General features: G+C 41.7%; 1 protein-coding gene across 2 annotated transcripts; it reads right to left on the bottom strand.

The window, feature by feature from the left end:
- Positions 1–1,034: 1,034 nt before the first annotated feature.
- On the bottom strand, positions 1,035–8,694 carry LOC128928234 (ERV-BabFcenv provirus ancestral Env polyprotein-like). 2 transcript variants are annotated; one of them, XM_054236605.2, is made up of 2 exons: positions 1,319–8,694; positions 1,035–1,172 (listed from the first exon to the last, which is right to left on the bottom strand). In XM_054236605.2, exons 1-2 carry the CDS (start codon positions 2,500–2,502, stop codon positions 1,043–1,045), a joined length of 1,314 nt encoding a protein of 437 aa, XP_054092580.1. In that variant the 5' UTR covers positions 2,503–8,694; the 3' UTR covers positions 1,035–1,042. The 2 variants fall into 2 exon arrangements, with proteins under 2 accessions (XP_054092580.1, XP_054092579.1); XM_054236604.2 differs by having other exon boundaries at positions 1,063–1,216.
- Between the last annotated feature and the right edge of the window lie 16,730 nt (positions 8,695–25,424).

The raw sequence follows: 25,424 nt of genomic DNA, 5'->3' as shown, positions 1-25,424 counted from the left end.
GAGAAATTAAGAGTCATGGATGTACAATTAAGCACCTCCATAGAAAGTTTAGAGGAGTCCCTTGTCTCCTGCAGCAGTTAGGAGTTTCAGATTGAATCTGAGGTTAAGAGATACAGAATTAGATTGTCAAATGTTCCACACTCCACATCTCTAATGTTAAAGTAAGCACGCTGGAAAGGAAGAAATAGGACTTTAGAACATGAGGAAATTTTCGCAGGTATGGATAAGGCCAAGAATTTCAACTTTCAAAGTTTCCCTAAACCTCACTTGCCACTGGAGACAGACCTCCCTCCCCTTTTTGAAGAAACTGATTCCTCCTCTGCATGAAAGTCTTTCTGTAACTTCATCTGGATAACTGGCCCCAAAAGTTGAAGCTTAGGTACCTCAGAGCTACCACTGACATCGTTGCTGCTGCATATTATTAAAGAGGTTCATCCCAGCACCACCTCTTCTGAGACGTAAAGGCCTATATGAGGAGATAGCCATTGAGGAAAGATAAAGTCTCACAAATCTATTTCTGCAGGAGCATGTGGTGCATATGTGGAGAGCACAAGAACGATTCGGCAAGTTGCACAAAATAGAAGGCTCAATGGGACACATTTCTTGCCACAGTATTTAAGATTTAGCGGGTTGGCTTGAACACCGTGGAGAGGAATAATAAATGTACTGAGTTACTTAAGGCCTAGACTCAATACGACCCGTAGTTGGATAAGGTAAAATTTGGAACTTCCCTGGCACACTGCTGAAGAGTGTCCAAAGGCTCAGGAAATGGGATGTCCCTCTTCCTAACTGTGCGACCCCCTTGTAGACCCCTGCCCGGTACCCGATCCCAAGTAACAGCTCGAGAGTTGGAAGCCGAGTTCAGGTTTATTGGGACCAGCGGGCAGGCCAGGAAAGGAAGGAGATCTGGGCTGGCTGTGACTGCGTAGCTGGGGTAGGAGGGTTCTTATAGGGGGGTGGACGGGGTGTGGACACAGGGCTGGCGGAATGTCATAGGAGCTTAGGATAGGCTGTCCGTCTCTGGGCAGACTGCTGAGGTAGCTCAGAGGGTTATGTGTCGGTTCAGGATAGGCCGAGGCTTGGCGGGCTTTTCTGCTGCGATGATTGGCTCCTGGTTGTTGTCGGGCAGAACAGAGCAGCGCCTGAGGGTTTTCCTCCTGACGGCAGGAAGCCTGGGGGGAGGGTGGCGGGACTTTCTACCGAACATTCCTGACTCCTTAAAAAAGGGAAAGGGGCGGGGGAGTCAATCTGGCTACTTCCTGCTGGACAGGGGGAGTGGGGTCTTTATGGAGGCTGGGAGGTCGGTAGGGGGGCATACGCGCAATCTGGATGGCTGGGGACTGGTTGTAGCAGCATCTGGTTGATAGTGATCCGGGTGAGCTCCTGGAAATGGCGCTGCAAGAACTGAAAGAAACAAGGGGCGACAAGTAAGAAAAGACAGATGATAAGCAGAGGCCCTATCAGTGGGGATAGGAGGGTGTACATGGATGACGACCACCATGCGGTGGCTTCAGTGGTGAACTGGTGACTTTGTAGCTCTGCCTTGATTTTCTGGAGATTTTCGATGCGGGTTTCTACTATCCCAGATTCATTGATGTAGTAACAACATTCTTCCTGTAAGAAGATGCAGGTCCCTCCTTGTTCAGCCGTAAGCAGGTCCAGAGCTCTTCGGTTTTGTAAGGCTACTTGAGCAACCGAAGTGACTTGTCGCTGGAGAGATGCTACGGAGGCAGCAGAGTCATCAATTGCAGTTTGCAGCTGTGAGGAAAGGCAGGCTAGGGCCTGGTGAGTGTTAATCAGGGCCCCACTTCCTAGGCCTAGAGCAGCTGTGGATCCTGCGAGGGAGAGCCCGATAGCTATGGGAAGAAAGGCAGCTCTTCGTTGACGATGGGAGCTGGGGTGTGCAGAAGACATGCTAGTGTGCATCATAAGGAACTCAGCCAGTGAATAGACAGTGAGGCATGGGACCAAGGTGACAGGGAGACAGTGGGAATGTCCTCTAAGGTCGGACTGGGTTAGTAGTTTGGAAAGGGTACCGTTGCACCAAAAGTAAAAACCTCGGGGAGCTGTTAGATTAGTTGTGAGTTGTTGAGTCCTGTTGCATGTGGGGTCTGAGCTCTGAGAAGAGTAGCAGGCCGAAAAGGGTGAAGTGTTGAGGTAGAAGAGTGGGACGTCTGGAATTGGGGGGTGTCGGCCTGTCCCGTTGGTGTGATGTGTAGGGAACATGGTTGGGACTGCAACTAGAGGAGTTTGTCCAAGAGTAGCACACAGGAGGCAAGAGGTCAGATTGGTTAACCCTGTCTGGTTGGTGAGCTTTAGGCCTTCTCTCATGAGGGTTAACCATGAGAAAGGGGCTGAGTTTTTAATGTAGTTTCTTGCACTTGGATCGTGTTGTGGATTTCTGGAGAGGTGAGGACATACGCCCGCCAGATATATAAGTGTGAGGATGGATAACTTGTGGTACTGGTCTCGTAGACTGAGGCCTTTTGGGGTGCTTGCCATCTATCATCCCAGGGATCTGGGATGGTTAGAGTAAGCTGGCTCTCTTTGCTGGGATTGCCTTCTGAGTCGAATTTTGTGGTCCTCTTAAGGAGGGAAGGGAAGCGGCCACCCTGCTCCCATTCATTAGCTGTGGGCTCATGCTGACAGGAGCCCCAGACACATCCCACACAAGAGTGCCAACTGGAGGTCTTACAAGCACCTGTCTGTTTATAGTTAAAGCATAGCAATGGGTGAGTACTGCGGACGTTGTTAAGGGTGGAGAAGTTGAGTTGGATGGGGAATACACATCCTGTGATGGGGCAATCTGACGTGGTCAGGAGGTGGTTATGGGAGTAAGGAGGGGTAGAGAAAATCCCAGTAGTTTTGGTATAATTTTTAGTGAGAAAAAATCTCCAGACATACTGTGGGTTAGCTAAGGACAATTCAGGGCTTAAAGAGCTTAAGTGATAGAGGACCAGTAGGAACACACTCCCAACGGGAACTGGAAGGGCCATCGGGATACTTTTTTACTCTTGAGAGATGGACCCAAGATGGAATCTGAGCAACTTTGATGGCCATTGGGGTGGCTAAAATGACGGTGTAGGGCCCTTCCCACCGGGGTGAGAGGGGTTTTGGAGTGAGAGTTTTAATGAAGACAGAGTCACCGGGGGCAACCTTTCCCAGAGCGGGTGGAATTTCTGAGGTCTGGGGTATGGAAGCGTTGGCGTGTTCCCTGAGTAGATGTCTGAGGAGGGTAAAATAGGGAAGGTAGGTGTTCGGGGGGAACTTTCTGGAGAAGGTAGAGTGGATAACAGGAAGGGTCGCCCATATAGAAGCTCGAATGGACTGAGCTGTGAGGCTCCTCGGGGGCGGGCCCGCAGCCTGGTAAGAGCTAACGGTAGTAAAGAGACCCATGACTGCTTAAGCTCGAGAGAGAGTTTGGTAAGCTGATCCTTGATGAGTCCGTTAGCCCGTTCTACCTTACCCGATGACTGGGGGTGGTAGGCCACATGCAGCTTCCACTGAATTCCTAAGGAAGCACAGACAGCGTTAGTAACTTTGGAGACAAAGGCCGGGCCGTTGTCTGACTGAATAGTGGCTGGAAGCCCAAACCGAGGGATGATGTCCTGGATGAGATGGGCGGCAATGGTGTTGGCGGACTCTGAAGTGGTGGGAAAAGCTTCAATCCAGCCTGAAAAAGTATCGACAATGGTTCACAGGAACCAAAACTGTTTATGTCTTGGCATGTGAGTAAAATCAATTTGCCAATCTTGTCCTGGTAAAGATCCACGCAACTGGTGGAGCTGTTGGCGGAGGTGACAGGCTCCTTGGGGGTTGGTCTTCGCACAAATGAGACATTGAGCATGGACTTGATGAATGAGGGAGGGAAGCCCTTCTGGATGTAATATGGGTAGGAGGAAGTGGAGCAGGGTTTTGGCCCAATATGCAGGGAATCATGGATGTCCTTTATCATGGTAGTTTTTTGTGCTTGGGGAAGTATAAGAAGGTTGTGATTGAAGGCCCATCCATCCCCGAAGGTCACTCCAGGGTTTTGCTGTAAAAGTTCGAGCTCAGAGGGGGAATACTGGGGTTGGTAGTGGCGTGACAGGAAGTAGATTTCTTTTGGGGGTGGGCAGGTTTGTGCTGTCTCCCTGGCTGTCCTGTCCGCAAAAGCATTACCTAAGACTACTAGAGACCTGGAGGTTTGGTGTCCTAGACAGTGAATGATGGCAACCTGCTTTGGAAGCTGGATGGCTGAGATGAGATCAGATATGAGTTTTCCGTTAACTACCGGGGTGCCCTTGGTGGTCAAGAATCCTCTCTCTTTCCAGATCATACAGTGGGAGTGTGCAATAAGGAAAGCATACTTTGAGTCTGTGTAGATGTTGAAAGTTTTGTCCCTGGCCCACTTGAGAGCTTGGGTGAGGGCGACTAACTCAGCCTATTGCGAGGTGGTTCCTAAGGGGAGGGAATGAGTCTCGATGACGTCTGAATGGGTCACTATTGCATATCCAGCAATACGGGGTTTTCCTGGATGTAGGAAGGAGCTCCCATCTACGAAGAGTGTTGTTTCAGCCTCGATGGGGGTGGAGTGTAGGTCGGGCCATGGGGATTGGGTTTCAATGATAACCTCGAGGCATCGGTGATCTTGTGCCGGAGCCATTGGAGAAGGGAAAAGGGTGGCTGGGTTAAGAGCAGGACAGTGAGAGAGAGAAATGTCAGGGTTCTCTAGGAATAGAAGGTGCAGGAGTTGGACTTTGGACGGCCCGAGGTGTGGTAAGGCCTGACAGGATACAAGCTCCTGCAGTTTGTGAGGGGAGAATACTGTGAGTGGTTGCTGGAGGTTGATCTTAAGGGCCTCTGTCATAAGTGTGGCGGCTGCTGCTAAGGCTCGGAGGCAAGGTGGCCACCCCTTTTCTGTGGGGCTGAGTTGTTTGGAAAGGTATGCTAGAGGAAGGAGGGTGTTGCTGACTGGTTGAGCCAGGACTCCTACTGCGATGTGGTCTTTCTCATCCGTATACAAGTGAAAAGGAAGATTGGGATTGGGTAGAGCAAGAAAAGTTGAAGTGCATAGTGCTTGTAGGAGCATGTGGAAGGCTCGAGTCACTGTTCCCTGTGAAGTAAGTGGGCCTTCAGGAGTATCTGCGGCTGCTTGGTAAAGTGGCTTGGCCAGAAGGGCAAAGTTGGGCACCCAATGCCAGAAGAATACCACTACCCCTAGAAAGGAGAGTATTTCAGTGGCAGACTGCGGGGGTTGGAGGGCTTTCAGGGCCTGCAGTCAATCGGGGATAATGGATTTCTTTCCTGGGGAAAGCTGTAGGCCCAAGTAAATGACTGATGAGGTAACGAGTTGGGCCTTCTTTCTTGAAACTCTATACCCTTTGTCTTCTAAAAAGTTGAGCAGAACAGTAGTGGCTCGGGTGCACTCTTCCTGGCTGGGGGAACAGACGAGTAGGTCATCAACATACTGAAGAACAATAGATGGGGCTAGGTGGCAGCCTAGAAGGTCTGTTGCCAGGGCCTGACCGAACAGGTGAGGGCTATCCCTGAAACCTTGGGGAAGAACTGTCCAGGTGAGCTGACAGGAGTTGTCAGTAAGTGGGTCTTCCCAGGTGAAGGCAAAGATGAAATAGGAATCTGGGTGTAAGGGAATGGTGAAAAAGGCATCCTTGAGGTCAAGGACTGAGAAGAAGGTAGTATTGGAGGGAATTCTGGAGAGTATGGTGTACGGGTTTGGGACTACAGGATGTATAGGAACTACTGCAGCATTGATTAGTCGGAGGTCTTGGACAAGGTGGTATTCTCCTGAGGGTTTCCGGACTGGGAGGATGGGAATGTTACATGGGGAATTTGTGGGTACTAGGAGGCCGCGACTTTTTAGCCTCTCAATGATAGGGCAAAGTCCTAGGCGGTGTTTCTTGGAAATAGGAAACTGAGGTTGACAAAGAAATCGGGAGGAGTGTTCCTGGAGGCAAACCTTGACTGGCTTGTGGTGTGTGGCTACTACAGGTGTGTCCGTTTCCCATACCTTAGGGTGTACTTTAGGGAGGAAAATGTCTGGGGAAGCATAGTCTGAATTGGAGTTGAGGTGGTGAGCAACTAACAGGAGGTGTTGGGGAGAGGTGGGGAAAGTGATGTGGGCTTTGAGTTTTGTTAGGATGTCTCATCCCAACAGAGGCACAGGGTAAGAGGGGATAATGAGGAAAGAGTGGCTGAATGGGACTGAGTTATACATACAGGTGAGCGGTGGAGTTTGGCGTGGGGTGTTGCGGCTCCATCGATTCTCATAACAGAGACCTGGGAAAGTATGGTCTGGCCTTGGAAGGAGGGAAGTACAGAGTAGGTAGCCCCCATATCCAACAAAAAGGAGACGCTTTTTCCCGCTACCTGAAGTGACACCCTAGGCTCGGCAAGGGTTACTGGGGTCGACGAGCCTGGGCCTCCCTAGTCGTCTAAAAGCCCCAGTAACTCAGGGTATAGGTGGTCAGGAGAGCCAGACTCCCGAGCCGGAGGATCAGGGGTTGGCCCTCCCGGAGAGGCACCCCTTGGTCCACTACTTCGGCTTGTATTGGCCGGGGTCCTGGATCCCTGGGGGCACTCTGATTTCCAGTGGCCACTGAGCTGACAGAGGGGGCAGGGCCTGGTGGGCGGCCATGGCTGAGGACAACTAGAGGCCCAATGTCCTTCCTTGCCACATTTAAAACACGCCCCTGGTGGGGGCTTGGAGCGGCTATTCGGACCCCTGTTTCCTGCTGGCCATAGGGCTGCCACCAGGGCTTGGGTCTGCAGCGCAACCTTTTGCTTCAATCGAGCTTGGCAGGCAACCTCTGCTGCATCTTCCCTGGCATTAAAGACTTTAAAGGCCATCTTAACCAGATCTTGTATAGGAGTCTCTGGGCCTTCTTCGGCCTTTTTAAGTTTTTTTCGAATGTCAGGGGCGGATTGGGAAATGAAGTGGGAAGCTAAGACGGTAGCACCATTTTGGGAGGCTGGGTCTAGTCGGGTATAGCGGACAAGGGCTTTCTGAAGGCGGTTGAGAAAAAGGGCAGGGTTCTCATCTGGCTTCTGTGTAATTTCTCTTAGTTTATCATAGTTAACGACCTTGTTGGATACAGCTTCTAACCCACGCAACAAGTACTGAAGCATGCAGTCTTGGGCTGGAATGTGGGAGCCAGCTCCATCCTGATATACCCATTGGGGATCTGTGGTGGGAATAACTTCTGTACCTACTGGGACTTGGTTTGGGTTTATGGCATGATCTCTATCTGCTTGATGCCTGGCTGCTGCTAGGACGCACTCGTGCTCTTCGGCAGAGAGGGTCGATGTACAGATGACCCGGATATCGTGCCAGGTGAGACTATAGGCCTGGGTGAGATACTGAAACTCCTTAATGTAGGTGGAGGGGTCTGCCGAGAAGGACCCAAGGCAGTGTTCAATTTGAGCTAGGTCTTGGAGAGAAAAAGGGACATGGACTCGGACAAGGCCCTCTGCCCTGGCTACTTCCCGTAGGGGTGCTATGACAGAGGGAGGCACTGAAGTCTTGGTACGGGTATGGGCCACTACGGGGGAGGAGGGCGGAAGGCAGATGAGAGGAGGAGCGGTCGGGGGGTGTGGCAGAAGGCTTAGGAGGAGAGGAGGAAGGAGATACAACAGGAGGAGATACAGAGGGAGGGGGGTTAGATGGGTCGGGGACTTCCGGAGTGGGAAAAAAGGGGGAAGACAAATGGTCAGGCATCTCTTCCTGTAGAGTATAGGGAGGTGGCTTGGTTGGGGAGGTAGGAGTCTGCGGTGGAGGAGTTCGGGCTAAAAGAACTTGGTGAGTGGAGCAAGAAGAGCAGAGGTCAGGATGGGAATGCAGGTCCCAAAAAGCCTGAACATAAGGCACTTCCTTATCTTTGCCAGTTCGGCGGCAGAAGTTATCTAGGTCGCGGAGCACATTGAAATCGAAAGTGCTGGTGGGGGGCCAATGTGACCAGTTATCGAGCTGGTACTGGGGGCCAGGCCACCTGGGAGAGGAAAATAAGCTTCTTTCGCCTAAGGGTTTGGGAGTAGCCCAAGCGGGTAAAATTAAGAAGCAGGCAGCCCAGTGGGGTGTTTGTAGAAATTTTGGACTCCACGTTCCCCATGATGTGTGCGGCAAAGGGTTCCTGCCAGCCGAGGGCGGTCTCGGAACAGTATCCGAGTGGGCTGGGGTAGTGTGGGGGAGGTGTCCCTCCAACCCACCAGCTTTCCCAGAGGAAGGTGGATAGGAAAGACCAGAGAAGGCGTCCCCTGTCTGATCGTTCCTATTTAATGGTTTTGGATTGGGTGGGTCAGAGAAGGCGTCCCTTGTCTGCCGACCCAAGGCTCCTGGAGCCTGGTTGGGGGATCCTGCTTGGGCCGGCCGGCGCTTTGCGAGGGATCCGTGGAGTGGGACTGAGAGGAAGGGTCTTTGCCACACGCACCACGGAAGGAGAAGGTAAGAAACAGGACTTACCTGGTCCGGAGTGCTGAGGCCGAATTGGAGGAGGGCTGGAGAGGTCGCTGGAGGGAGGGGGTCGCTAGGGGGGCTAGTGACCCTCGCTCCCGGGTTTCGGCACCAAATGTACGACCCCCTTGTAGACCCCTGTCTTGTACCCGATCCCAAGTAACAGCTCGAGAGTTGGAAGCTGAGTTCAGGTTTATTGGGACCAGCGGGCAGGCCAGGAAAGGAAGGAGATCTGGGCTGGCTGCGACTGCATAGCTGGGGTAGGAGGGTTTTTATAGGGGGGTGGACGGGGCATGGACACAGGGCTGGCGGAGTGTCGTAGCAGCTTAGGATAGGCTGTCCGTCTCTGGGCAGACTGCTGAGGTAGCTCAGAGGGTTATGTGTCGGTTCAGGATAGGCCGGGGCTTGGTGGGCTTTTCTGCTGCGATGATTGGCTCCTGGTTGTTGTCGGGCAGAACAGAGCAGGGCCTGAGGGTTTTCCTCCTGACGTCAGGAAGCCTGGGGGGAGGGTGGCGGGACTTTCTACGGAACACTAACCTTAATGTTGTCTCCCTACAGGCCACAGAGGAGCTATTTATGAAACTATTTTTAGGGTGCAGGAAATCTATTGAAATATGCTTTGAAATACCAAAGGATATTACTATCCTCCTGGTAGTAGCAAAGGGCCTGTTACCACTGCTAGGGCCACGGGGAAATATGTTTACACAAAATAAGGTTACATCATGAGAGGAAAACAATGAATGAACACTGATTATTTAAAAAGAACTGACTTAAGCAAGCAAGACAAGCTAATAATGAGCGGTTTGGAAAGGAATAACTTGAGAGCAGAAATTATGACTCTATTGGTATGCATTGCCTCTGCACACGCTTGTCTCCTACAACCATGATTTCTATTTCTTTCCAGGCCTCCTCCCAACCCTGACTTTCACAAGGTACTTGGATGACGAGCATTAATGTTTTATATTCCATTTGGTGTGAGTTTTATTTTTTAAAACTCTATCTAAAATTACATCTAAAATGGGGATAACAATAGTCCCTACCTCATAAAGTGCTTAAAAGACAAAGTACCTGCAAAGCACTTAGAGAGTACACTCAATACATTTTAGTTTGTATTAAAACAAATAGGATTATGTCTATTTTGAAAACTGCAATATCAGCTAGACCAGTCCTTTAACGTTCATCTGAATATATTATTTCTATTTTATCTCCACATTTATATTGATGTTGTACTCTGTGTCCTGAAAAACTATTCTTCTGTATCTAAATAAATTAGCTCTAATTCACCTAATTAGCACTTATTTTTATATTACCCACTTGGCATTTTAATTATCTTTTTTTATTGCTAAAAGGATTTCTGTATTTATGGTTGCTAGCTGTTAAAGAAAACTACAGTTGGACAGTAAAAAAAAAAAAAAAAAAAAAAAGGATTTTATTCACAAACTATTGTAGTGGAGGAAAAGAGATCTCAGTATAAAACCGGGCTCCATTCCCAAAATAGCCTGGGCAAGTGAGGACTTATAGCCAGGCAGGATGTGGGGTCAGTGGATGGAAAATTACTAAAAAGAAATACTAAGCATTGGGGGAGATGCTGGGTATAAAGACCTAACATGATCCTCGCTGAACTCAAATCAGGGTGATCAGATATCAGGTGGGGAAATGTGGGGTTGCAGAACTTGATCGGATACTTAGGGGATCATATACCAAGGATGGGAGATTCTCCCTAAACTAATATAGCAAATTTTTTTGCTAAAATTAAGAAATGTAGGCATTACAGTGTCTGACACAAAGGTGCAGGTCTAGAGGCCTTAGAAAAGCCTGACCACAGTCAGAACAAGGAAGGTTGTCTTACCTCTAACTCACTGGTAACTAGTTTTTAAAATTATTTTCAAAAAATAATTATTTTGAAAAAGGAAGGTTACACACCATATTGCTCAGTCATCTATATTCTTTTTAAATGCTTTTCTAAATTGTCTAACTCCATTGAATAATTTTTAATTTTAAAAAATGAATCTGCCAATACCAACAAAGAAGTTTAGAATGTTCAAATGTTAACACCTGCACATTGTAGCCACATAATATATATTAGGTGGCCACAAAAATACCAAAATTGAGATAAACTGATTTACCTTGGTATAAATGTCCTTTCATTTGGATTTGGTAATAATTACATTTAGAGAATTACATTTTTAGATGTGGAGATTCCATGCAAAGTTGACTTTATAATGGCTGTAGTATAATTAAAAATGCCATTTCACTGCAACTTTCCAGTTACTTCTAACAGCAAAGGTATCCAGGTCTTGTGTATTTTTGTTTCTGAAAGTTAAAATGCCTGCTGGTCTAAGGATAATTTCTAGCTAGAAATGCTTTGCGATAGATTATTAACTGAAATCTTGTTTTGTAGTAGCCGATATTAAAAATATTTTAGAATTTATACTTGAAGCATTTTTTTCCTACTTAAATATGATTAGAATCTATGTTTGTGTCATAGTATCTCCTCTGATAATATAACACTCAGGCTTAGACAGTGAGAGTTTACCATCACATATTCGATATGCTCCTTCATATTTCATTTGCAGGTAGGTTGTAAGTTTGTCACCAATTTTGGCCAAGAGACTGTGAGTGGAAGGGGTGGGAATGTATCACATTGCTCACTAATTAATTTGTCCATTTATATGTGGTTCTATTGGGCAGGCATTACATAGGTTTCAGAAAATCGTAACATTTTCAAAAACTATACTCTGTTTAGATTATCATGTAATTTTATTAAACAGACATAACAAATTTTAGGAAATAATTGCATAGTTTCCAAAACTAGAATTTGTTCATGTTATTAGGATAAGCTAGACTATGCTGTGTTTTTGTGATAAATTAGAGATTCCAGACACAAGACAAAATTTAAGCTTTTTTTTTCCCTAGTATAAAGTCAGATGTAGCTTTATAGCTATCCTCCCCCGGAAGCTATTCCATCTGGAACACATGACCTCATAGGCCCTTATAGGAAAATAAGGGAAATATAATGGGAAATCCTTCAGTGTGGTGATATGTATCACCTCCATCCAATGACATGCTTGATATTTAAGACTCTTTCCTTGCAAAACAAATGCCAATCATAAAAGCAAATAATTATAGGAAATCTTGATAGTAAATATTTACACGGAAGAAAACGTATAGTAGGGCCATCTACATTATTAGCTCAAAAACCAGATGGAATGTGCTAAAATACCATCAGTTCAGTTTATTTGACTATGTTCTGTTAGACAATAATTTAGCTCTTTGTCTCAGTTTGTTCAGCCATCTGTAGCTAAGTACTATAGACTGGATGGCTTATAAACAACAGAATTTTATATCTTTCACAGTTCTGAAAGCTTGGAGATTTGAGATTAAGTCACTGTCAGATGCGTTGACTTCTTCTTCCTCGTAGGTGGCCATCTTTTCACTCTAACCTCACTTAGCAGAAGGGTCTAGATAATTTCCTGGGTTTCTTTTATAAAGGCACTAATCCCAGTCATGAAGTCCACATCCTCATGATCTATTCATCTCTTAAATATGGCCCTTCTAATACTATCACCTTGGGGTTTAGGATCTCTACTATAAATTTTTGGGGGACACAAACATTCAAACTACAGCTCTCTCAAAGACTGAGTTTCTTCATTACCACAATTTTAGTTAATATTATTGTTCTAATAAGTAATTGAGATTGACCATAGCAATGTGGAAAACATTATAGCCATTTCATAAATATTAGATATACAATTATTTCTATAATTTTATTAAACAATGAGCATGTTAACTCACAACAATGGCTCAAAAACAAGTGAACATTTTCAGATTAAGAGCATGGATTGGTAAATATGAAAAGTTGTATAGAAACCTAAAGTTTTAAAAATGGATTTGAAGTTACTTTATGTAACCGTTCATTCATTCAGCAGCTATTGACCAAGAAGACTTTTTGCCATAGTGCTCTTATAGCCACAGGGATTCTGTGTTATGAAATAAACAAGTTCTCTGCCTTCAATAAGCTTGAAGCTCAAAAGTGGGGGAGACAGACTAGGATCTTAGAAACAAAAATTGAAATGGAAAACACTTATTTTGTTCAGAGCATAAAGAATTTATGTAGGAGAGTAAGATAGAAAGTGACACATACTTAGAATATATAAGCTGCGTCTCTCTGGTGATTTGATATTTTATTAAGCTCTTGGTTATGAGAAAGAACAACAAGCTATAGGACAATTTGTGGGCGCGGCATTGCAAGCATAGGAAAGAACAAGTACAAAAGCTAAGAGGGGAATGAGATCAGTTAACTGTATGCAGGAGTCGTATGTGGCTAAAGTCCAGTGATGGAGAGAATTGTAGAAAAGAATAACAGACAGAGAATCAGACAAGGGCCAGATTATATACTATTTTATAAACCTCAATCAGAAATTCTGATTTTTCTTTAGGTAGTTTGGAAATCTATTGGAGGGTTTAAAGCAGGGAGGTATATGTTCTGAGTGGCTTGTTGCTGTATGGAATAAAGGAATGTAGGGGAATAAGTGTATAAGATACTATTTGTAAAGTTAGATAGAGATAGTACCTATTGGCTGGGCATGGTGTCTCATGCCTATAATCCCATAACTTTGGGAGGCCAAGGTGGGTGGATCACGAGGTCAAGAGATAGAGACCATCCTGGCCAATATGGTGAAAACCCGTCTCAACTAACATACCCCATATCTACTAAAAAGTTAGCCAGGTGTGGTGGCATGTGCCTGTAGTCCCAGCTACTTGAGAGGCTGAGACAGGAGAATCCCTTGAACCAAGGAGGTGGAGGTTGCAGTGAGCCCAGATCGTGCCACTGAACTCTAGCCTGGTGACAGAGTGAGACTCCATCACAAAAAAAAAAAAAAAAAAAGAAAGAAAGAAAAAAAGAAAAAACTAGTACCTACTTCAGAAAATTGTTATAAGTATTTAATGAGTGGATATATGTTATATTCTTAAGTAGTACCTGTGATATACTTAGGACTCCAAAAATATGTGTTAAATAATAATATTGGTTTATGTTGAGGTATTTTCAGAATTACAAATATAAAAGTGCTAGTGATTCTTTAAAAATTATTTCAAACAGCACAAAAGCAATAGGTTACCTTTAGGGTGTAGACAAGTACTACATCTTATCTCTGATTATTGAACTCTTATTTTTCTTCTGGTCTAGTTCAGTTATTATCTGCTATAGAAAAACTAAACTCACACCTTGATATAACAGTTACTATACTCTAATTTGCATTAAAATAACCAATTACAAATTCCTTCAGGGTAAGGTTTCTCTATCACTTTTTATGGCTCCATAATAGCTAGTAAGGTTCCCTTTATGCAGATTACCATCTAAAATTGGCATTAGAAGGAGGGCATTGAAATTAAACAGCATTAGGGAAAGTAAGCATTTGAGGATGGTGATCACTAAGTGGAGGATTAGAAAAATAATTTCACAGGAACAGAATTCATGTATGCATAAGTCAGCCATTTAGCAATTAGTCTTACAGAAACTATTTTGAAGTTGTTCTGTTTTATATTAAAATGTTAGAGTTTTGTAGTCAGGTCATTGTTAAGCACTCTTATTAACCAATTAAACAAAAAAGTCAATAGACATGGAAAAAATTGAGCTATACACATATTCTGATAAATCTTCTAAAAGCTCCTAAAAACTATTTCTTTGCAGAGCCTGTGTATGAATTCCATTAATTCAAATGGAAATTTGACATATATTGTACATCAAGTGGAGACGAACTTCCTTTTATATTCAACTCTATAATTCAGTACTGTACATTAATTGTTTTGATGTACGATTCAAAGTCTGGGTTATGCTTAATGCGCAAAGCCTTAAAAGATGAAAAAAGGATAACTGAGGCTTAACACTTACATTTCCTTAAACAAAAAAGGTGAACACAATGGAGAGAAAGAAATATCTGTGTTTTACGCATAGATAAGGAGAGTACGTGTGAAGTTTTATATAGTGAATGAGTTAGGGCAATGATAAAAGGGGTAGCCTGGAGCTTTCTTCCGGGAAATTTTTTCAGCTACTTAGTACTCATCGAAAGCCTTCAGAGATATTAACTGTTCATGTATATATATATATATATATGTATATATATATATGGGAAGCTTTTATATTTTCATTTCTCAACTCTTACAGATTAATAATGGCTTGAGAATACTTTGCAATTTAAAACTTCTAACGGTCTCCTTGCTTTTGTCCTTGCCTCCCTACTGGCAGCTAGAGTGATCCAAAGAAGCAAAGGTAAAGGCATATACTCCCTGCTCAAAATACACAGATCCCTTTCATCACATTCAGGGCAAAAGCCAAAGGTGTCGTGTTGGCCTCAAAGTCCTAAATAATTCAGCTCCTGTTTTCTCTCTGACCAAAGCAACTGCTTCTCTACCCACATCTCACTCTGCTCTTTCTTTCATATATATATATATGAAAGAATGCATATATATATATATGCATTGTAATATATACATGCATTGTAATATATATGCATTGTAATATATATATGCATTGTAGTATATATATGCATTGTAGTATATACATGCATTGTAGTATATACATGCATTGTAGTATATACACGCATTGTAATATATACATGCATTGTAATATATACATGCATTGTAATATATATATGCATTGTAATATATACATGCATTGTAATATATACATGCATTGTAATATATATATATATATATATATATATATATATATAGAGAGAGAGAGAGAGAGAGAGAGAGAGAGAGAGAGAGTTCTTTTTCTAAATTACACTTTATCACTCTGCTCTTTGGTAGTAGGCACATAACTGCCTCATGCTCATTGTTCTTTCTGTTCCTACTGCTTGGCCAGCTTTTCCCAGGGACGAAATATGATTCTCTGATCACTTCTTTCAGGTCTTTACAAACAAATCACTTCAAAGGAGGCCTTCTCTAGCCATTCTACTTCACTATTTAAAATTGCAGCTGCCCACTCCCAGTGCCCTACGCTTCTCTACTCTCTTTACTGCTTTATTTTCCTGCATAGATATGTCACCACTAGACTGCATATCTTAATCCTTTGTCTCTGTGGGTATATGCACACTGGTGTGTGTGTGTGTGTGTGTGTGTGTGGCTATATTCTCCAGTTAGAGCTTAGAATTCATGCAAACAAGATCTCTTGTTTTGTTCTCTGAAGCATACAACCCCTATATAGTGTCTGGCACATTCTAAGTGATCAATATAAATATGTTGCACAAATGTTTGATAAATCAATAAATGAATTATTCCAAAAATAAACTACTTAAATCATTAGGTAATAAAGTTTTACCTTAAACAAATTCTATTCTTATAATTTATATTTTAGAGTGTTGGCTAAAGATTACTACGTATCTTCTATTTCTATTAGTCATTTCATTTTCTCTTCTTTGCATTGTAATAAAGTATCTATGATAGTCATATACTGAGAAAGAAAACTGGTAATGAGCTGACATCATAGGTTTGTAATAGGTTTTTTTTTTTTTTTTTGAAATGGAGTCTCATTCTGTCATCCCAGCTGAAGTGCAGTGGTGCCATCTCAGCTCACAGCAACCTCCCCCTCCTGGGTTCAAGTGATTCTCCTGCCTCAGTCTCCAAGTGGCTGAGATTACAGGCGCATGCCACAACACCTGCCACAACACCTTCTTGGCTAATTTTTGTATTTTCAGTAGAGACAAGGTTTCACCATGTTGACCAGGATGGTCTCAAACTCCTAAACTCAAGTGATTCACTCACCTCCACCTCCCAAAGTACTGGGATTACAAGCATGGACCACCATGTCTGGATGGTTTTCTTTCTATCTTTGCAAAAGATGTCCATGTATATGTGCAAGAACAGAAGATACTGTTTATTTTTCTGTTTATGATCTGACATGTGATTTCTACTTTCTGTAATTTTGTTAAATTGATCTGATTGAGCAAACACATGAAGAGTGGGGAGTGTGACATAAGAAAACATAAATGGTAGATTCAGCTTGATTGAATGATAATGCTATTTTCCCAATAGTTTTTAAGGGTGAAGAGACCAGCTGATTATAAAAACTGTCTATCTTACATAATGGGAAAAACATTTGGATTATCTGGTGTTTTCTTTAAAAATAAAGTTCAACTATTTCTTACAACTCATTATAAATCCACAACCATCTCAAAGAAAAATATTTTAAAAGCTAATTTCACTTTATTTTTATTCATTTATTAAAAAAAATCATCGTTTCTCTTTCTAGCAGCTGCTATGTTGCCCAATACGGCACCAGTATCTAATGAGAATATGATGTTTGAACTGTAGTGTTAAAATTTCGGAAGAAAAGCACAGTGTCCTTTTAAAATTATCTTACATATTAGGAAAGAGAAAATAAATCAGTAAAGAGGTTTTGATAACAGCTCTAGAAAAAGGTAAAGTGACATAAAAGGTCAGATATTGCCAGATGGTGCCATTTTTGATAAGATGATGATGGAAATTATCTCTGAGGAGAAAGTATTTTAGGAGAGGGAGTGACCATTTCAAATATTCAGGAAAGGTATTTCAGGAAGAGAAACTGTCAAAAGAAAACCCTGGAAGCTTCAAATAGGTATATAGAGTCTGGGGCTGGAGATAAAGTCTTATTGACAAAATATCAATTTTTTCCATTCTTCTATTGCACCTATAGTTTTGAGACATCCAAATCATGGATCAATTTTTAAAAATTACAAAACAATGCACGAAAAGGAGAAACATTTACTATTTTATAATATGGAATTCATTACGTACAATCACAGGGTGATGGGCGTTGACCGATAAAATAGCAAATGGGAGATTTACATATTTGCATATTGTCACAAATTCCTCACAGTTGCCTTCTTCCTTCTTTGTAACATGTAAGTATATTTTTGTCTCCAAAATTATTAGGATAAATTTTAACAAAAGGTTTATGCCATAATCGTTTGTCAAAATATCTCATTAGTTGCACAAAAATAATGGAGATAATCAGGGCAAATCTCAGGAGACCAGGGTACCTCATCTTCACTCTCCATCCACTCCTCTCCCTTTCATACCCCAGTTCATCGTTTTCCTCTGCTTTATTTTTATATTCTTTTTCTTCATTCTTCTATTCTCTGGACATTTACAATTAACATGTACACGCATGCACACACACACACTTATACAAATACTATTCAATATATGTCATAACACATTTCAGCTTAGTTTGGCTGTGTCAAGAGCAAGAATTACATATGTCCACTTTTGTATGTTTAACAATATACAATACTCAATACACACAAGCACACTAAACTTTTTTTACATGAAATCATGCTATTAAGTAAAGCATAATAAAGGCATAGAGTCAGGAACATACAAAGTAACTCCTCAAAATTGAGTTGTTGTACTATGTAGGCTAAAGGTTAAAACATGTGAGTGGCAAAAATAAGCCTCATTGTCAGTTTTTCTTTCAGTATTAAAATGGAATTTTATTTCATTTTATTTATTTATTCTTTTATTTTTTTAATTAATTTATTTATTATACTTTAAGTTCTGGGGTACATTTGCAGATCATGCAGGTTTGTTACATAGGTATGCACCTGCCATAGTGGTTTGCTGCATCCATCACCCCGTCATCTACATTAGATCTTTCTCCTAATGCTATCCCTCCCCTATCTCCCCACCCCCTGCCATCCCTCCCCTATGCTCCCACTCACTGCTATACCTCCCCTAGTCCCCTACCCCTAACAGGCCCCAGTGTGTGATGTTCCCCTTCCTGTGTCCATGTGCTCTCATTCTTCAACACCCACCCATTGTCAGTTTTTACTGTCTTGACTTTGTGCCAGTTATGGATTGAAGGGCACATTATTCCTTTAGGATGTTGATAGTTTCATCATTTCCATTTTGCATGGAAGAAAACTTTGGCATAGCAAGTTTATACTACTTACTTCATTTGTTTAATAATAGAAGTGAGACCAGTATTTTGTAACCTGCTACAAAATAGTGCAGAAGATTTCACTTGCAAGTGACAAAAATCCCTATGCTAACCATTTAAAACATCTGAAAAGCAGAATTGGTTTCACATAGAGTTGGATTCAGTTAGCCAAAAAATATTGCACCACAGTATCTCCCTCTGGCTTGATGCTAATTTCCTTCGTGCTCCATTCTCAGGCAGGTTCTTTCTTTATATTGTATATTTAGCTTCCAGAAGCTTCAGCCTACATTCTAATCCCTTAGCAGATGCAGTTATAAAAGGGGCATGATATGTTCCAAGGATTGCCATGCCTTTTCAGAAGTCTTTTTAGCTCTGGATGGTCTAATTACAGCCAATTGTGCATGTCTGAACTGTATTCCCTTATATAATAGGCTCGGGTTGGTCAACATTCAGTACTTTTAAGACTGTCTTCAAAATGAATTCTGAATGTGATTATTTCCCTTTATTTATTTTTTGCCACCTACCCATACCATCTATTGGCAGCATTACCACAATATTTGACTGGTTTTCTTGCTTCTAGTTTGATACCTTTGAGCTCTATTTTCCACAAAGTGGTGCAGATTGATCTTTTTTAAAAGTTTAATCACAGTAGTCCTATTTCTAAATGCATTATGACTTCCCACTGATTTTGGTATAAAATTAAAACTCTTATCGTAGCCTAAAAAGTTTTACATAATCTATCACTACATAACTGTGGGACCTATTCTCTTACATTCTTCCTTTTATTCACTGGTCTTTAGCCAGTTTCACCTCCTAACAATTTTTCAAATTCCTAACCCATCGGAGATGTATAGTCTTTAGCCTTGCTCTTCTCTCTGCCTAACATCTTTCTTTAGATCTTTGATTCTTTTTTTTTTCTTTTCTCGCTTTCACAAATCATACATCAGTGGATATTCCAGCATTCATGGAAAATTCCCCTACCCTGCTTATTTATTTTTTTAGTTTTATCAGTGTCTCATTTACTCTTCTGTACATTAACACTTTGCACCTGTAATAAAATGGTGATTAAATGTATTAATAACCAAAATGTGCTCATGAACTTTCAGAATATGTCCGCAGTGCAAAGTAAAAACCAGTTTATTAAGAAGGTAAAGTGGTGAAAAGTCATGTACTCCCGAGACAGAGTAGGACGTTTCTGAAAGTAAGAGGAGGAACGCATCCACTCCAGGTAAAATGCTTTTATATACAGGAGATGTGTTCTGCTACAAAGGTTTGCAATAAATAATTAAATTTCTTAATTACTATATTTTTCAAGAACTGATATTATTATCTTTAAAGCAAAATTAGGAATGCCTTTCTTTTCTAGATATCGGGATATCTGGACACTCTTGGTCTGGGCCTTAGTAAACAGTATTATTTGATTCGTAAACATCTAGAAGCTATGAATACCTGATTTTCCCGGAATGCATTCCAGCAAGTCTCAGCCTCATTTTCCTAGTTCTCACTCAAAATGGAGCTGCTGTGGTTCGAATGCCTCTGACACTACCAGAAGAGTATTTTACTTTTATATGTATTCCTGCATATCATCTTTCTCCTATAGTTGCATTAACTTTTATGGATGCAAAGATTCTGTCTTATTTACCCTTTATCACCAGAGACAAACATAATATTAGGCATTTGGTGAGAAGTCATACATATTAATTGAATGAATAATTTTTTTAATAAATGTAATCATACATAATATTGTGTCTCTGTATTTGTGCTTATAGTTTTCAAGGGGCAGGCACAGGTATTGTCATGCCACTCAGTTGGTAGTGTTTATCTTTAGAGAATACAGAGAAGTTAAGGAAAGAGAAAATCAACACTGTATAAAAAGGGCAAGATGTCAGAGAGCACTGGAAAACCATTTATCACCATTCAGAACATAGCAGTAGCTCCAATGACACATAAGCACCTCTAATGACTCAGACAATAGATATGGTATGCTAGTAATTTTGGTGTTGCCTTTGAATCAGATGTCTGTTACTTTTTGATTTAGTAACCCACACTCATGACTCTTTCTTCCCTTGTCTGTGGCTATTTCTACTTTTAACACTTCTTATCTACTCCTTCCAATGCATTATTTATTTATTTGCACATATATTTAAATTCTCCAAAAAAAAGATAGATCAATTTGATTGCATAGTGATCACCTGTGGCAAATGATGACATTTTTGCTTTTCTACTTGATAGGTAATATGGTTTGGTTGTGTTCCTACCCAAATCTCATCTTGAATTTCTATGTATTGTGGAAGGGACCCAGTAGGAGGCAATTGAATAATGGGGGCAGGTCTTTCCCATGCTGTTATTGTGATATTAAATAAGTCTCATGGGATCTGATGGTTTTAAAAACAAGAGTTTCCTTGCACAAGCCCTCCTTTTGCCTGCTGCTATCCATGTAGGACGTGACTTGCTCTTCCTTGCTTTCTACCATGATTGTGAGGCCTCCCCAGCCAGATGGAACCATAAGTCCGTTAAATCTCTCTTTTTTTTCTGTAAATTATCCAGTCTCAGGTATGTCATTAGCAGCATGAAAAACAGACTAATACAGTAAATTGGTACCAGTAGAGTAGGGTGCTGATGTAGATAACTGAAATGTGGAACTGACTTTGAAACTGGATAATAGGGAAAGATTGAAACAGTTTGGAGGGGTCAGAAGAAGACAGGAAAATTGGAAAGTTTGGAAATTCCTAGAGACTTGTTGAATGGCTTTGCCCAAAATGCTATTAGTAATATGGACAATGAAATCTAGGTTAAGGTGGTCTCACATAGAGATTAGCAACTTGTTGGGAAATGTAGCAAATGTGATCTTGTTATGTTTTAGCAGAGTTACTGGCAGTATTTTGCCCATGCCTTAGAGATTTGTGGAACTTTGAACTTGACAGTGATGATTCAGTGTATCTGGTGGAAGAAATTTCTAAGCAGCACAGCATTCAAGAAGTGACTTGGGTGCTGTTAAAGGCATTCAGTTTTCAAAGGGAAACAGAGCATAAAAGTTTGGAAAATCTGTAGCCTGACAATGCAAAAGAAAAGAAAATCCCATTTTCTGAGGAGAAATTCAAACTGGCTTCAGAAATTTGAATAAGTAATGAGAAGCCAAAGCTTAATCCCCAAAATGATGGGGAAAATATCTTTATGGAAAATCAGAGGTCTTCACAGCAGCCCCTCACATCACAGGCCTGGAGGCCTAGGAGAAAAAAAAAATATGGTTTCCTGGCCCAGACTCAGGGTCCCAGTGCTGTGTGCAGCTTAAGGACCTGGTGCTCTACATCCCAGCTGCTCCAGCCATGGCTAAAAGGGGCCAACATAAAGCTGAGTCCAGGCCTTTAGAGGGTGCAAGCCCCAAGTATTGGCAATTTTCATGTGGTGTTTAGTGTGCAAGTACACAAAAATCAAGAATTGGGGTTTGGAAACCTCTACATAGATTTCAGAGAATATATAGAAATACCTGGATGCCCAGTCAGAAGTTTGCTGTAGGGTTGGGGCCCTCATGAAGAACCTCTGCTAAGGCAGTGCAGAAGGAAAATGTGGACTTGGAGCCCCCACACAGAATCTCTACTGGGGTACTGCCTAGTGGAGCTGTGAGAAGAGTCATTCTCCAGACTCCAGAGTGGTAAACCCACTGACAACCTGCACCGGGAAAAGCTGCAGACAATACCAGCCCATGAAGGCAGCCAGGACGGAGGCTGTACCCTGCAAAGTCACAGGAGTGGAGCTGTCCATGTAAATGAGAACCCACCTGTTAGATCAATGTGACCCTGATGTGAGACATGGAGTCAAAGAAGATCATTTTGGAACTTTAAGATTTGACTTTCTTGCTGGATTTCAGACTTGCATGGGGCCTGCAGCCCCTTTGTTTTGGCCAATTTCTCCCATTTGTAATGGCTGTATTCACCCAATGCCTGTACCCCCATTATATCTGGGAAGTAACTAACTTGCTTTTGATTTTGTAGGCTTATAGGTGGAGGGAACTTGCTTTTACTCAGATGAGACTTTGGACTGTAGACTCTTGAGTTAATTCAAAAATGAGTGAAGCCTTTGGGGGACTGTTGGGAAGGCATAACTGGTTTTGAAACATGAGGACATGAGATTTGGGAGGGGCAAAGGGCAGAATGATATGGTTTGGCTGTATTCCCATCCATTTCTCATCTTGAATTCCCAAATGTTGTGGGAGGAACCAGGTAGGAGGTACTTAAATCAGGTAAGCAGGTCTTTTTATGCCATTCTTATGATAATAAAGAAGTCTCATGATATCTGATGGATTTAAAAACAAGAGTTTCCCTGTACATGCTCTGTTTTTGCCTGCTGCCATCCATATGACTTCCTCCTCCTTTCCTTCTGCCAGGATTGTGAGGCTTCCCAGCCATGTAGAACTGTAAGTCCATTGAACACTGTAAGCTATTTTTTTTAGGGGACAATGATCAGCTTTGGTGAATACTCACAATGGCTGTAGATCAGTCATGCATATACAAATCCCTGTGAAATTGTGAAATTGATTTTCAATGAGAAATAAAGTGTTGTCTTTAGGGAGCTTCTGGAAAACTTCTTTTTTCCTTTATCCTAATAGACGAAAAATGTCTAGAGGATAAAACACTTTTACGCCTATTTCTATTTTGCATTGAAGGATGTCTTAGGAGCTCAGACTTCCACCTCTGATAGTGATGTTGGGACTGAGGTTTGAACCTAGTGTCTAAAGCCAGTATGCTGAGGAAGGTGGTATGTAATGGCAGATAGAGATGTATCCTCAACACCACTCTTAAATAGAATCATCCATATCCAGCTACCTGATTATCTAATTAAGCACATGCATATTCCCTCAATGTTTAAACCACTTTCAGCTAGGTTTATGTTACCTTCATATGACCAAATTCTAACTGACACACCACCCAATATATAGTAATACTAAGAGACTGGGTTCTCTAGGCAGTACAACAAATATATAATAGGATGCTATTAAGTTTGATGGGAATTGTTTCTACCAGCATGTTTTGACCATGACAGCACTTACAAGATTCAAAATGTGGCCAATAATGCTATATGATCTGTTCTCAGACAGCAGATGTGGGTCAAACAGGCACTTAGACATGTTCCAATGCATTTGCACGGCATTCTGACACATTATATTTAAAAGTTGAAGAACCATTTTTATGTAAGACCCAAAATTGAGACAGCCAGGTGGGAAGGGCTTCCTGGCAAAACTCCAACAGGCCTGTGAACTGGAAGGAATACACACTGGGGTGGAGCCACAGAAGTTCACCCATTTCACCCAAGGCGCCTCCTTTTCCTATTTGGAAACTGGGAGTCAAACTGCGAAGTGAGAAGCGCACCAGCAGGAACTCTGGCTTTGTGGAGGGTGCTTGTTTCCCCCTTTTTTCCCTTTTCTCAGTAAAACCCCGCCTTATTTACCCTTCAAATGGTATGTGAGCCTAAATTTTTGTGACCACGTGACAAAGACCACGTCTTTTAGCTGAAATAAGGAAAAGTCCTGCAACCAAGTCAAGCACAACCCAAGCACAAGGTCTTAGTTAGACCCTAACTAAGTCTTTGTCTTGTGTTTCCTGGCCTCACACTTGCTCAGTCCTGCAACCAAGTCAAGCACAACCCAAGCACAAGGTCTTAGTTAGACCCTAACTAGGTCTTTGTCTTGTGTTTCCTGGCCTCACACTTGCTCAGTCCTGCAACCAAGTCAAGCACAACCCAAGCACAAGGTCTTAGTTAGACCCTAACTAGGTCTTTGTCTTGTGTTTCCTGGCCTCACACTTGCTCACTCAGCTTTCACATAAGCTTCCAGTGTGGAAAGATGACTCAGAACATTCCTCTTATAGAAGAAAGATAGCATGTTATAAAAGCAGGAATTAAGGGGATACAGACTATTGGGTGCCAAAGAAAGCTGTGCTCCCACCTCAAAGACTGCAATGCAAATATTAGAACTTAACACAGAATGATTAATTGACAGTATGTGTAGTGTATATATTTGTAAACACACATCTCTTAAAAAACATAAATCACTAACATACGGCCAGTTATCTACTCTATATTTAAATACGAAAGTAGTTTGATAAAAGGAACATTGAACAATGACTTTGTAAAAAAAAAAGTCTACTCTTGAATATTTTAAATTTACTTATTTTTGTTTTATCTTATGTACTGAGTTAATGAAATATTTTACTCTCCTTTGTACAAGCAATACATGAAGCAGTCATTTAAAGAAAATTTTATCCTACCAGATAACTCCTTCGGAATGTACATTATTTTGTGCCTGAATAAAGTCTTTGTAGGACTTCATTGAAAAGAAGCACTCCCAATTGAACTGAATTATTAGCCTTTCCAACAACTGTTCTTTTTAAGTATGTCAGAAAGTGACATAAAAGTACCAGTCACAGTCAGTCATGAAGCCATGTTATAAAGTGGCCTATCACATTTCAAACCCTTCATTTTGTCATTCTCAGAAGTTGTCTTCCTCCCCGAATATCAGATAGTGCTGACAGAATGAACCTGTCACCTCATTCCCTGTAACGCTGCAGGCTGAGAGGGTATGCTGAAAGATCCAGAGTGACAGTGAAAAATTTTATGTACTAACGGTTTTCTATATATTTTAAATGAATGATTCAAAGTGTTGTTACAAAGCAGCTGTAAAATACTTGGCAGGAAGTACCATACAGATATATACTCCATGTAATAATTTATTAAAATATAACTATAAAGCCTTAGAAAAAAGGCTCTATTTCTGAATCAATTCTGATTAAGAATCACTTCCAAAACCATGCAGGCAAAGTAAATTCATCTTCCTTTCATCAATAATCTTCTCTTTTTTCCTCCACGTTACTGCATCTACAATAGTTAAACAAATTATTATATTATTGTAGCTGATTCCATCACATATCTTTCCTACATTCGATTTTAAATCTATTAGTGGATTTACCTGATTACAATTATAACATGAGAGATACTCAAGAGTTTCTCGATGGAAACGTTCTTACCTACTAATACTGACATTATCAAGAAATACATTTT

This window comes from Callithrix jacchus, chromosome 7 (genome assembly GCF_049354715.1).
Source record: "Callithrix jacchus isolate 240 chromosome 7, calJac240_pri, whole genome shotgun sequence".
NCBI lineage: Eukaryota > Metazoa > Chordata > Mammalia > Primates > Cebidae > Callithrix > Callithrix jacchus.
This window is presented reverse-complemented; position numbering and strand designations above follow the sequence as displayed.